Raw genomic sequence first — 13,422 nt, 5'->3', positions numbered from 1 at the left:
TTTAAAAATCACTTTGCATAATTTTTATTTTTTAATACAAAAATAATCTGACGAAACAACAAAAAAAATTGGGCTCGACCCAAAACACAAGCGGTCCACCACATGTGCAATAGCGGGCTCTGGGCCTCTGGCAACTTTCTAGTATAACATCCGCTGCCCTAACTGTGAGAGAACACATAATCTGTTTACGTCTTGGTTGTTTTGAAACAAATCCATCGTCGTCCATCCATGGCGTTGAACAATGGCCTCAGATCAGCCTCAAAGCTCATCTCCTCTTCTCAATCGGTTCTCTCCAACTCAGGTCACTTTACTCTTTAGATCTAATTTCATTACACGATCGGTTTCTATATATTCCTCCAATTCAGATATAAATCCTAGGGTTTCGCCTTCATTTTATTTTGATGTTGGAATGTTATGTTCGAATCTTCTTATTGGAGGATTTTGTTCCCTCGTTGCGTTGCAATTGAATAAAGATTTAACCGATTGAAAAATTTGAAACGATTTTTCTTAATCAAATTATATTTTTTTGCTGGAATTATGAAAATATGTGGGTTAAAAGTTTGAACTTTGAGAGTTTCATAGTGGATGTACTTAGAAAATGTGTTTCTGAGTCATATTTTTGGTGTCAAGTGTAACTTAATGTTCTATAGAGTCTAATTTTGTGTGCCAAACATTTCCTAGATTTAAAGTTTTCATGTAATTTTGTTACGGTATTGGTTTATATGTGTGTTTTATTTTTCATTATATGTCTTTGTATCTGTTGCTATCCTTTCGCGCGCATCAATGGTTCTTGCCTTTTTTTTTTTTTTTTGGGTGAACAAAATGATTTTTTTTTTCCAATTTAATTAGTTCAAATTCAAATTAGCGCTCTTTGTGATAGCTGTTGTTTGATGAATTTCGAGATTAACTTGCTTTTTTCATTTTCATTCTCTTTCAAATCAGAAACTATTTTCTTAACATATACTTTTTTTTTCCATTTAAAACCAATTTTAGTGTCATGCTTGGTTATTGTGAAAATATGTATGCTTAATAATGTCAGATTTTATTATCATGAGGCTGCAAACAAGCTGGGTTTTTTATTGCTCAAATCTGGTTAGTTTGTATATTAGTCTTCTCCCTTGAGCTTGAGTCAGGTTCTACAAAAATCTTTTAAAGCTTGACTGAAGAGATATAGGGGCTTGTGTTTGTGTTCTGGTTAAGTTCAAGCTTTTTAATGGTTAAATTCTTTTCTTTTCTGTAAAGAACATATTGTTAACCTCTTTTCAATATGAATTTGTCTAATTTAGAAAAGAAGTTGCATCAGTATGTTTGTTTATTTCAAACATGGGAAATATCTGTGGCTAATATCAAATGATTCTTTGCAAAGACTTGTTTCTAACCTGGATTCAAGGTTTTGCATCAACCTAAAAGTGGATGGGAAAGAACTTTTAGTTTGAAGAAGAATTAATTTATCATTTTTGAATGTCCTTTGTTTGCAAAGTTTAGCATGATTGCTAATTTTATAGGGATAGATAACTCTTAAGTTGTTATTTTCATGGCATAACTTGCCATTTTCAGCAAATGTTTGTTTCTTTTGCTATATGAGTTTGCATTCAAAATCGTACTAAATGAAGATTAGTGATGGCCACTATAGCTTATTTTGTCATATGGTTGTTGATCCTAAACCCTTGACCTAAGGACTTTTTTCTCAGGGTTGTGCTTATTACCTTGCGCAAAAGCTTTTATTTTTTTTATATTTTTTGCGCACCCAGATAAAATTGCTCAAATAAGTATTCTATTTGGGATAATTCAATCCCAAATTAAGAAGCATGATTCTGTTGGTGATTGGAAGATCCACAGAATAGAGAGAAGAGCAAATTGTTCACGTGGGTACCTGTAGTTGTCATTTTAAGGCCGCTTGTTAGATATATTTTGAAACTTAAAACAGAATACTCAAGCTAAACTAGTAGAAAATGTACAATTTCAAAATCACCTTTAAGAAGCATTAGTGCTTTAAATCAAAACTATGCTTGTCTTCCATGTTAGATTATGTTTCTGGTATACTATGATGTGTGAACCTGCCTGAATTAAGGTCTGTATTGACAGTGAACCGGGGTTTCCACTCAACTGGGGTGAAGAGAATGGGAGGACATGGACATGATGAACCATACTACCTACATTCAAAGCATATGTATAACTTGGATAGGATGAAACATCAAGCGCTGAAGATGTCTCTAGGTGTTTTCACTGCCTTCAGCATTGGTGTTGGCGTTCCCATTTATGCTGTCATTTTCCAGCAGAAAAAGACCGCTTCTGGCTGAGTGATGATGTTTTAGTTTCTTGGTTGCAATAATAGAAACAACTTGGAAATGCATCTATTGCTGATTGTTGTTACGAATTTGAGTTGATGACAATACTACAATTTCAAGGGTTTCCTTTTTCTTCGCTCTGCTCCTATTTTTTTTCCATTCGTAAATGTTGAATAGGAATTCTTATATTGCATTTAATAATAATGTCAAATGTTGGGCTCAAATAATGCTTGTCATGCATTTGTTATGCATTTTGTTTTATAACAAAATAGTGCATTGATCCCCTGCAATGGAGAGATGCTCTGATATTTACTGTTGTTTTTCATCATATTTTTAAAATTTGCACTGCAGTCCTGTAATCCTGTTGCCTTATCAGTGAGTTGCATTTCCTATAGGTTACGGTTGTACTAAGGTTCTGATCAGGATGAAGAATTAAGCACTGCCAAGTGTCACGGGCTGGGAGTTTCACACCCAAAAGGCTAACCTGTTAGGTGGAGGGACTCCCCCCATTTATAAGCCCAAGAACTCCCCAATACGCTTCCAGTGTGGGATTTGTTACATTCTCCCCCACCCAATCCTGTGACGCCCTCGTCACAGGTGGGACCCCCTGTCTATCCGTCCACCTCACTCTCGTGTGGACCCACAATCACACGTGGACGTCCCTGCGTGGGTGCTTAGTGGGACATCGAAAGACGGATTGGGTTTGCTCTGATACCACTTGTCACGGGCTGGGAGTTTCATACCCAAAAGGCTAACCTGTTAGGTGGAGGGACTCCCCCCATTTATAAGCCCAAGACCTCCCCAATACGCTTCCAGTGTGGGATTTGTTACACAAGGCATTGCTAGAGATGTTTGTCCGAGTCCGAGGCTTTTCTTCTGGTAGTCTAAAGTAATATTTAAAATATAATTAAATCAATCTAACATCTTCGACAAGTAGTTCTACCATTTCCCAATCCTTTGGAATTTGAAACTAAATTTGTCCCAAAAACTATTAATCCTATCATAAAATGAACGCAAAATATGGAACTAAAACTTAGTCCCTGAAATTACTTCTAGACTAATTACAAGTAACAAACAAAGCCGATCATTTTAAACGAAATTAGGAGTCAATTTTTTTTTTTTTTTGAAACCATGTCAACATTCAATAATTTAATGGTGGTCTGCAATATGAATTTGGATCCAGATCATACAGTTACAGTTCATACAATTTCAAGAAAAGGAAAAGTAACAAAGCAAGTTCAAACTAGACAAAAATTTAGGTATATTATGTTGAAGAAGTTAAAGTTGTTCATAATTTAAGAAGACCAAACACCAAGAGAGAGCTTTTAAAAATTATGAATAAGAATCAAGTAAAAAGAAATGGGAAGATTCTCAGTCGACAAATATGGGTCATAGAATCTAATAACTATAGCTTGTCATGAAATCTTCAAAAGCTTAGGTAAGATAAGATAGGAGCGAAATTTGATCCTGCAATAAAACCCCATTTAGACACTTTGAACAAGAAATTTACAAGTCCTACAGATACATGATGTGACTACAATAATGCATCCTTCTAGATTTGAAGTTAATTTAGGAAGTTTTTTGACAACCATCACAAAAGATGAGAGAGGAATACTGAAACATCATATGGATACATATAATCTAATCATAGAGTTCCTGAAGTGGTCTTTGTACAGCCCCATATCATTTGAAGAGCTAAAAATCCTAGTACAAGCTTAAAAAGAATAATATAAAAAATCACCAGAAATTCTACAAACAATTTTCTGCATAAAATGCATTGGGGAACCGATCCATGTTTGTGATTCAATTTTCATTTACTAGGTGTGAAACAATGATCAGGAATTTGCTTAAACAAATATGATACCATTCTCCTTAATGGTATCAAGAACAATCCCAAGCTTACCTTCAATCCGCTCATCCTTTCTAGGCTCATATGCTATTGCATATACATCAGCATCCTTTGATCGCTCAGCAATTAGCTTCCCTATGATTCTACATGCATTATGATCAGTTAGAGATGGTAAAGTGTTCCTGAGATCCTTGGAGTTAGTGGTAGCAACTGATATCACTTTGCTTGTTGCCCGATGCATCACCTTTGCATGAATAAATTTCTTAGAAAAGAAAACATTAAGTAAAAATGGCCTCATATACATATCTGTCCTTTGCTTCCATGATTTCCGGTTGGGTCTCTTTTCAAGTTCACCCCGAGATCTTCGGGTCCAGGCAGCCTGAATAAAAGAACCCTGAAAGAAATTGCATATATAAGCATTAGTCAATTCTCATCCCTCATTCAGCAAAGATTAGTAAATAACTTATTGTTGGAAGGTCCCAACTATCCTACTGGTAAGGTCTCTTGGCATCATAACAGGAAACCTAGAATCAAATCCTGCCATCACCAAAAAGTGGAAATTTCAAAGAAAGAGAGGACTACTCTAGTTTTGATGCCTAGACATGGGAACTATTTATAAGTATAAACTGAGGAATATAGGTTCACAACTATTCAGAAAATAATCAACCAAAACCATATTGTAAATTGTTCTTTTTGGAATCAACAACCATGCCATTTATGCAAAATTCAATCACAAAAATTATTATCCTCCGAGTAAACAATCACAAGAATCAAGGAAAGTACTTATGTCAAACTAGACATCAAGAATGGTTTTTGATGGCCATGAAGGTGCACAATGAAATCTTTTGGAACACAATGACTAAAATAATAAGTTCTATATATGGAGATCAAAGCTCCAAGTTTTCTAACCAATAGTAAATTTTGTATGCATTGTTCGAAGATTTCAAAGCCTAAATTAGGCGCATTACTGCATATCCCACATATAAATGATATTTAAAAATAAATAAATAAAGAACTTCTTGTAAAGCATGAATAAGTTCAAGCAAGGGTGTTCAAAAAAGATAAACAGAGCAATTACAATATCGTGAATCCGAAGCAAGCAAAAGCTGTTTCACAACTGCCTCTCCTTCCAAAACCAAATTCCCACAAAATAAAATCTTAAAAAAACCCAACAAACTGAACCATACAAGAGCACTCTTTTTGGGCATTCTGAAATTAAATTCTATATCTAATTTGTCCTCATTTGAAGAGCCCCAAAGCTCATCTATTTACCCAAAATCTCATAAATTCTTCCACATCAACAAGCTCTAACTAACCCCATTAACCAAGCGGGGACAGAGTTTTTCATACGACTTGTAAACATAGCTTAAATCCAGCACAAAGTTGGTATTCATAATAGTTCTTTTTGAAAGAAAAATAAAATAAATAAACAAACAAAACTTGAGTTCAGAAGAATGAACTAAATGGAGAAATGGTGAGAAAAACGAGATACCTTGTTGTTGTTGGAGAGAGTGGGAGATGGGGATTTGACGGAGATATTGAGAGTGGGAAATGAAGAGAGGCATGAAAGAGAAGTAAGTTTAATTTTATCTGAATCAGTTAAGCGAGTTTGGGGTAATCCAAACGAGACAGGGGAAGAAGATGAACAAGATATTACAGACGCCATTTCCTTTTTCCAAAGCTACTTACGGTAATGGGTGAGTAAGAATTGAATCCATTTTTATAGATTTATTAGGCCACTTATCCTATTGGACCCAATAAGTTTCAATGGCCCGGCCCAATTCTAATTTCTTTTCAGTATATATTAGGGATTTCATTTTATCTACTTTATTGAAAAGGATTATATATACCTATTAGGATTTAGGGTCTTTGTAAAAGTAAAAAAAAAAAAAAAAAAAAAAAAAGTCTAATAAGAATAATTATACTTTATTGATATCTTATATTCGGGAAGTGATTTTTAGCCCCTTTTAACCTTAAGAAAACTATTAAAATATAATTTCTAAATACACTTATACTCTATTTTATATTTTTCTTTTATCTTAACATAAACCCTAACTCTGAATCTTTTAAATCATTGAATTTTTTTTTAAATATTTCTTTGTTAATGAAATATATTGCTAAGTTATGAAGAAATAATCACACAACATGATGAATATATATGAAGAAGACAAAATAAGTTTTGAATTTAAAATTAGAAAAAAAGGGTATTAACAAAAAAACCTAATTAAGAAATTGGGAAGACCCTATTAATTTTGTAATTAAGGAAAAATGGTATATACAAAAACCATATTAAGTTGAAATTGGAGAAAAGAAGTGCAAACAAAACCCTAGTTAAGTATGATTATTTTCGTATTAAATAGGTTAAGAGACTTTTGTTATGACTAGTGGGGGCTAACTACGTTACCTATTATTCATTGGGACTCTAATTCCAATCGATAAAACTCAGTGGCCCCCCTATTAGCAACTGAAGAGGATTCAACTAAAGACCTTTTGAGTATATACCTAAGAATGTCTATCGAACCACTTGACTACCCAAATATTAAGAAACTTAAAAAAAAAAAAAAAAAATAGAGGTAAATTTAATAACGGTGCTAAAAATCACTTCCCTTTATATTACCAACATCAGCATGGTGCATCCACTTGAAAATCACATTAAAAGTGCTGCAATTCTTCAATCCAAATTATGCATCATCCCTTGAACCTTATTTGTATTTGACTTCCTTATTTACCTTTTTTTTTTTTATTTCCCAGTTTCCATCTTTCATCAATACTGACTTCCTACTTCAATGGATAATTTTTTTATTTTAGCCTATACTTGAGATTGTATTGCAAGAAATGTAACATTATTTTTATATAAAACTTGGAATAATAAAATGAATTACATAAACATTATTCCAGTTTTGGAAAATAGTATATTAGAATTAGAATTAGAAGTGAAAATAAAACACAAAAATGACTTTAGCTGCCCAATACGGGTAAACAGAAAGGATACACACCGAAGTGAATCCCAAAAGTGTCCATGGATAAAAAAAAATTATCCACTCAAGTCTTTAGGAATGAAACATAATTTTTGCTTCATTTTCGCCACCGAAAGCTCATGAAACTTCTTAACAACAATGGCATTCACAAGATAAATGCCACTTTTAATATTTAAAAACAAACAGCAAAATGTATCTTTAATTTTATAAGCAAAGACTCCGGTCTGGTCTTTAGCAGATCCTATTGTACACAAAAACCGAATTCTTAAAATCAGACCTAGAAGGATGATGGACCCTAAAGAATACTGGCTTTTTTCAATTAGAAGTTTTGAAATTTCCATTTTGTTCGCTATCCTTTTTCCGGCAAATTTGCTCTTGCCCACTTACGCTTTTCAGCATGTCCAGGACGATGATCTTCTAATCACCGGTTTCATCTGTTTGTCTTCTTCCAGGGAAATCATTCCTAGGTGTGACGGATCCTCCAGCATCATCTTTGCCACCAAATATCCTGAAATAGACCACGTCTGATGCTTCCTTGCTTGTTTACCAATATATCTCCCCAGTTTCCCATCGTAATATTCTGGCCAGCTATCTTTTAGCAAACGGGTCTCGGCAAGATCAATTGCTCGTCTTGCAATTTGTGGTCGCCCCGTCTTAATGCAAGCAGCCGTTAGCAACCACAAAAGCACTGCATTTAAGATAAACAAGAAGAAAATTTTATTGTAGAATGATACAAAAATTTACAACCATCAAATACAATTTTTTACTACGAAAAATTAGGGATGCTTGCCAATTAATAGTTTGGAAAAGGAAACAAGGTAGAAGAGTCAATGATAAGAAATGGCAAAAGAATACGAAACCAGAGCAAACAACTTCATCATTTACGGTCCAAAATGAACACATCTAGCACTAGTCTAGCTAAGACTATCATTACTGTCTAAGACAGCTTATTCTGAAATGGGGATTAGCGTCAAAGCAAAAATAAATAATTAAAAAGAAAAAAGTCTCACATAATGATACCAACATTCTCTCCATTTGTTAATAAGCACCATAAAAATATTATCATGTTTTTATGCTCGTAAGGAAACTTCACTATTGCAACAAAATTATGGACCAAGATCATCTAAACCAACAAACATAACTAATCAGTTTATGAAAGCCTGTCAGCCCTATTATACTTCACTCACCAGATTCACAGTTATTTAGAAATCCACCTAAATTTAACATATTCTGGCATCAAACTGTAACCTAATTATAACACAAAAAACAATAAAGGGAACTATGACAACTGTCCTCAGGACCTTGGTAATCATACAAAAAGTGCTTGTCCCAATAGTAAATTATCAACTTAAATACATCAATGAGGAAGAAACAGACCTGGCCAAGAACCTCCGTTATGGTAACTCCATCTAGTATTCTTGGGGTCACAACCAGTTACTATCCGCCACTCGTGACTTTCTATAGCAGGATAAGTTATTTTTAATGGCATCTCACCAACCAGCTCCTCCCAGCGAGCTTCAATAAGATCCATAATCGCCATTGATTGTTCGGGAGTTGAAAGCGAAGCTAGAATCGCAACACAGTTACCCAAAGCGAACCATCGGAAATCCATCCTTGCAGGACTCACATTCCCGATGAAGTAGCCACCACGTGTTGGCATAAAGTCAAAAACCCACTCAGGGATTGAATCAGGTATAACATTAAATTTATTTACTGCTGTGTGAGAGTATTCCTCTGTTTTATATCTGTATATGTCGTTTAGCTGTTGAAAGTCAAGCCAGAAGTAACTTCTCATATGATAACTCAAGGCATGCAAACGTTTTACAATTCTCTCAATACATTCTTTCCCTTCAGCATCATGTTTCAACAGTGACAAAGCGCATCTTAGTGCCATAAAGAAAAGTGCTTGAATTTCAATAGGATAACCATAAATACCCTGCAAAATGAATTTAAGAAATTAAAAACTTTAGAAAAGAATAAAACCAGTTGAAACTTGAAAAAGATGAGAATCCAATAATACTGAAAAAGCAAGAGTTATAGCTAAAAGTTAAATAACATAAGAGATAATGGTAAGCACATTAATTCTTTCTCTTTACAACAAACTAGAATGTCAACAATAGTATATAATAATTTAGCTTCTGTATAATCTTTGTTATGAGGAAGTTAAACATGGCAACAACACTTAAATAGTTTACTTAAATAAATGGCTTTAAGGCAAATATGAGCAGAACATTGTGGTTTATTCTTATGAATATTATGTTCATTTTTTAACTCATTTTAATAATGATGACAAGCATTAATATTTCTGCATCAATTGGACAGTATAACACAAGAAAACTATGTGTTAATTGAAGAAAAACTGACATTGTTTTAAAAGCATATAAGATTTCTTGCATACAATTACTGACAATTTGAAATTATAAATATAATGAGAAAGAAAAACAATAAGAAATATTTTTAAAAATACAATGCTGATGGGAAACATATTAAGAAATGTTTATAATGAAAAATATAAGAATAAAAAAGTTGAATGTCATCATGACAGTTGATAGTTATGAGCCAAAAGACCTGCAGTAACAACATTACTGATTTACAGAACGAGAAAAAGTCAATGAATTGCAAATTATACAAATATTGTTGGAGTCATGGGGATAGGTGAAACCTGTAAGTTTTAAGTAACGGTTGTTGAATTAAAGGTTGCAATTTGAAGAGACATTTACATTTTCCTTCACATAAGCATTTATTGTAAATCTTTTGAAAATTAGCAATAAAGCTGACAATAGGGCCCCATAATGTTTTAAATTTTATGTTGACCCCTTGAAAGTGTTTGAAAGTAAACTGTTTGATCCTTTATTCGCATTGAAAAGTTCCCTTACCCCATCCCCACTCATGATGAAATGCAAGTTCACATGTTAAATAGCCAAGCACAGAGGTGCAGGACCAAAGAGTAGAATAACTAAGACTAAGAAAACAAAATGAAAGAACATAAATGCAAAATTTATCCAGCCAAATGCATATTAATTTAGCTTTCCTTCAATTCACAAGGATCAAGTCCAAGACATATTTCAGGGACAAGATAAGAAGTCTCCAGTCCTCTGATAGGTAGAATCCTAGTGATGTGATTAGAGGAGTAAATCTCACATCAGGGGCAATAAACAGCACAATCCTGTTTTAGGTCACATGAATTTAGTGCTCATAATCTATGATAACTGTCATTCATCCAAAAACAAAAACAAAACAAGGGTTTAATTATTCAGAATGGAGTACTTATACCATAAGTGTTTAATACTTGGTCTTACTATTAAGACATTATAAATAAGAATGAGCGTCTCCTTGATATTTTCACAGTAACAAGATCATTGGTTGCTTTAAACTGTCCATATATTTGAATCAAACCAAGCACTCACATCAGCAAGCATGGTCATAAAGCAACTCAAAGTAAATCTTTATACAAGTTCAACAGTTCCCACTTACACAAAATTGATACGCAAACAAATTCAATAATATCCCAGACAAAATATTATTTGATCCAACAACAGCTATAAAAGATCAACCACATGCACAGTTCACAAAAAGCTAAATAAGATCATGATGGAAGCTTACCATTCTTCGATCGATCATTGAGCATCCATCAGCACAAAGCAGCGTCGGGAATGTATCAAACCCTTCTGACAAACAGAGTGTCAATATCAGCTTCATTCCCTTTTGACACTCTGGTGTCTCAGCTAAAGATAAATCCCCAGTTGACTTTGTATATGCACGAAGCAGAATAATCCACCAGAAACCAGAGTCAACTGGAGCAACTCTTCCAATTGCGCTCTCACCAAAATCTGCAACAATAGTATCTGTTTTCCGAACCGGATCATGAAGAACTTTGAAGCTAGCTGGCATTGCACCTTCCCCAAGCTTAAATCGGTCTATTCTTTTTTCCCATCCTTGAAGTTGCAGAGTCTTCAAAAGGAAGTTCTTCACTATATCAGGCTCACCGTTCATCAAAAATGCCAGAGCACTGGGCACAAAATCTCGTACAAAAACCTAAATAAAAACCAATATCAATTTTAAACTAAAAAAGTTCCAATATTATTTACTTGGACAAATATTTTTAAACTTATAAAATTTTATTATCCCCAAAATATAAGGGGAATAAACTATTGAATTCAACCCCTCTCTTTTTCTTATATTGGTGTAGTTCCAAATTTATTTTTCGCTTTGTCATAATTAACACACCCTTTGACTTCACTCAAAGTTTCCAACGTATATATTCTTCAATACATCAGCCTTCAAAGTATAATGGTTTCCATAATATGACTCCTTGAACTCAGATCATGGTTATCAATTCTATGAAAACCTCTCCGTATTTTCTCAAAGATGGAACGTGTCAGATTTTAAACAAAAAGAAATATCAAATTTAAACTAAAAAAAGTTTCAGTATCATTTACTTGGACATATATTTTTTAACTCACCCCAAATCAAACCATTCAAAACATTATAAAATTTCATAATCTCCTTAAGAGGAGTAATAAAACAAACTATGCAATTTAATCCCTTCTTTTCTTACTTTGCCGTAATTCAAAATTCATAATTATCAGTTCTAGAAATTTCTCTAAGTAATTTCACAAAAGATGGCATATTTACACAAACCCCAACGCAAAAAATAATCAAAATCCTACCTGATCATAATTCAAAACCTCTTCGGAGGCATGATCATATGCTGCAATGGTACCAACAGGCTGATCCCTGAAATGCACGAGGGACCTTCTAAGAGCCTCCCAGGCCTCGGCTACCATTGGATGGGGCTCAAACGAGTTCCTAGTAGAGGACAACGGCGTGTCCACCACTGACCGGCCACCGGGCGAGTAAGTGCTCTCATAATTGTCAATGCCTCCACGTGCCAAGCCAATGGAAAGCTCGCTAAGCGACCTCTCATCGAACGATCTCTGCCTCTCAATGTTCAGCCTTGGCTTATCAAGAAGGCGCGACAGATCATAGTCGTCCATTTCAGATATTGAACAATGCGAACTCACATTTTTCAGTCCCAATCCCTCCATTTCAAACTATGCTTCCTGCAAGCAACTCTCATATAAATGATAAATCAAACAATTCAACAACAAACACTTGATAAAATTTGCAACCTAATATACATACAAAGTAAAAAATAAAAAGCTATTTTTAGAAATATTGAAATCTTCTTCTATTTATAGCACTATTAGTCTCCTCTATCAGCAAGTCTTCAACAAAACACGAAAGCCAAAAAAGATAAGAAATCTGTATTTCTCTAGCAAACTTTAATATAAATAAAAAACAAGAATAAAATATTAAATGATTTTTAAGCTGATGTAACTTTTCCATTTGTCCTATCTGGAATCGGAATTTTCTCTTTCACCATATAATTTCTTCATCTTTTCGTCTTAACAAAACACGCATAACATAAAAAAAATAAAGAAACAAAAAAATTTACAAAAATCAGATCAAGATCTAAAATTAAGAATTTTCAAGAAAGAAGAAAATTGAGCCAGATCTGAAGCTTCAAAGGAGAGACTAGAAAACGAGGGAGAACAACAAGCCGAACCTGAGAGCGCGAAGAAGATGAAGAAGAAGGAGCAAGAGAGTTTGACGACCGGCGGTGCACGAAATCGCCGGCGGATTTGCCGGAAAACGGTCGGCGAAAGAGAGGGGACGAAGGGGGAAAACGGTAATAAGAGAGAGAAGAGGAAGAAGAGAGAAAAAGAGTACATGTTGAGAAGTGGTTGTATTTATAGTGAGAGAGAGGGAAAGAAAATAAAACTGTCATTCATCTGAATCAAAAATGTTGTAAGAGAAAGAGAGGAGAGAAGGTTACCGGGAATAGCCGGTGGGAGCACGAGGAGAAATATGAGGAGTGTGTCCATTTGGAGAAAACGACACCGGTTCTGACAAGACGCTTGGGATTGTTTTATCCGTTTGAGAGTTTGACTCATTAATTGAGGTTAGCTGAGATATTTTAGAATTTAATTACAAGTTAATTAATTTTGTTTTGGCCTTTTTGGCTCTACAAGGTTGTTGGGGTCATTATTACTCATGACCCGTTTACAGCTTGTTGGGAAAGGAAATCAAAATTAAATTAAATTAATTATTTTATAGATCTTTGAGATTTTCTTTTTTAAATATAGTAATTTTTTTAGTTAATTACTTTTAACTTGTTCAAATTTATTTTTATTAATTAATTAGTTTAATTTTTTTTAAGTAATAAGTAATTTATGTTAGCTTATTATTTTAATTTAATCCTTGCTTCAATAACATTTTCCCCCCTCGAAGTAATCGAAATAAG

General features: G+C 33.9%; 3 protein-coding genes across 4 annotated transcripts; 1 reads left to right on the top strand and 2 right to left on the bottom strand.

Moving 5' to 3' along the window:
* Positions 1-145: 145 nt before the first annotated feature.
* On the top strand, positions 146-2,425 carry LOC116108426. The gene is made up of 2 exons (XM_031394676.1): positions 146-301; positions 2,086-2,425. The coding sequence occupies exons 1-2, from the start codon at positions 229-231 to the stop codon at positions 2,298-2,300; spliced, it is 288 nt and encodes a 95-aa protein (XP_031250536.1). The 5' UTR covers positions 146-228; the 3' UTR covers positions 2,301-2,425.
* A 1,478-nt stretch (positions 2,426-3,903) lies between these two features.
* Positions 3,904-5,821, bottom strand: LOC116108456 (50S ribosomal protein L18). 2 transcript variants are annotated; one of them, XM_031394705.1, is made up of 3 exons: positions 5,630-5,821; positions 4,101-4,531; positions 3,904-4,070 (listed from the first exon to the last, which is right to left on the bottom strand). In XM_031394705.1, the coding sequence occupies exons 1-2, from the start codon at positions 5,801-5,803 to the stop codon at positions 4,136-4,138; spliced, it is 570 nt and encodes a 189-aa protein (XP_031250565.1). In that variant the 5' UTR covers positions 5,804-5,821; the 3' UTR covers positions 3,904-4,070; positions 4,101-4,135. The 2 variants fall into 2 exon arrangements, with proteins under 2 accessions (XP_031250565.1, XP_031250564.1); XM_031394704.1 differs by having other exon boundaries at positions 3,904-4,531.
* A 1,526-nt stretch (positions 5,822-7,347) lies between these two features.
* LOC116108444 (probable alkaline/neutral invertase D) lies at positions 7,348-12,880 on the bottom strand. The gene is made up of 5 exons (XM_031394693.1): positions 12,685-12,880; positions 11,786-12,178; positions 10,719-11,150; positions 8,493-9,051; positions 7,348-7,803 (listed from the first exon to the last, which is right to left on the bottom strand). The coding sequence occupies exons 2-5, from the start codon at positions 12,161-12,163 to the stop codon at positions 7,508-7,510; spliced, it is 1,665 nt and encodes a 554-aa protein (XP_031250553.1). The 5' UTR covers positions 12,164-12,178; positions 12,685-12,880; the 3' UTR covers positions 7,348-7,507.
* Positions 12,881-13,422: the final 542 nt, after the last annotated feature.

Source organism: Pistacia vera, unplaced genomic scaffold, assembly GCF_008641045.1.
Source record: "Pistacia vera cultivar Batoury unplaced genomic scaffold, PisVer_v2 Contig564, whole genome shotgun sequence".
Classification (NCBI taxonomy): Eukaryota; Viridiplantae; Streptophyta; class Magnoliopsida; order Sapindales; family Anacardiaceae; genus Pistacia; species Pistacia vera.
This window is presented reverse-complemented; position numbering and strand designations above follow the sequence as displayed.

Excerpts from the sequence above, each read along its gene's own strand:
- LOC116108426 (XM_031394676.1), top strand. The coding sequence starts at position 229 with ATGGCGTTGAACAATGGCCTCAGATCAGCCTCAAAGCTCATCTCCTCT. Across the intron at positions 302-2,085 it reads ATCGGTTCTCTCCAACTCAG|TGAACCGGGGTTTCCACTCA; the intron begins GTCACTTTACTC and ends CTGTATTGACAG.
- LOC116108444 (XM_031394693.1), bottom strand. The coding sequence starts at position 12,163 with ATGGAGGGATTGGGACTGAAAAATGTGAGTTCGCATTGTTCAATATCT. Across the intron at positions 9,052-10,718 it reads CAATGATCGATCGAAGAATG|GGTATTTATGGTTATCCTAT; the intron begins GTAAGCTTCCAT and ends TTCATTTTGCAG. Across the intron at positions 7,804-8,492 it reads TAACGGAGGTTCTTGGCCAG|TGCTTTTGTGGTTGCTAACG; the intron begins GTCTGTTTCTTC and ends TCTTAAATGCAG.
- LOC116108456 (XM_031394704.1), bottom strand. The coding sequence starts at position 5,803 with ATGGCGTCTGTAATATCTTGTTCATCTTCTTCCCCTGTCTCGTTTGGA. Across the intron at positions 4,532-5,629 it reads CTCTCTCCAACAACAACAAG|GGTTCTTTTATTCAGGCTGC; the intron begins GTATCTCGTTTT and ends AATTTCTTTCAG.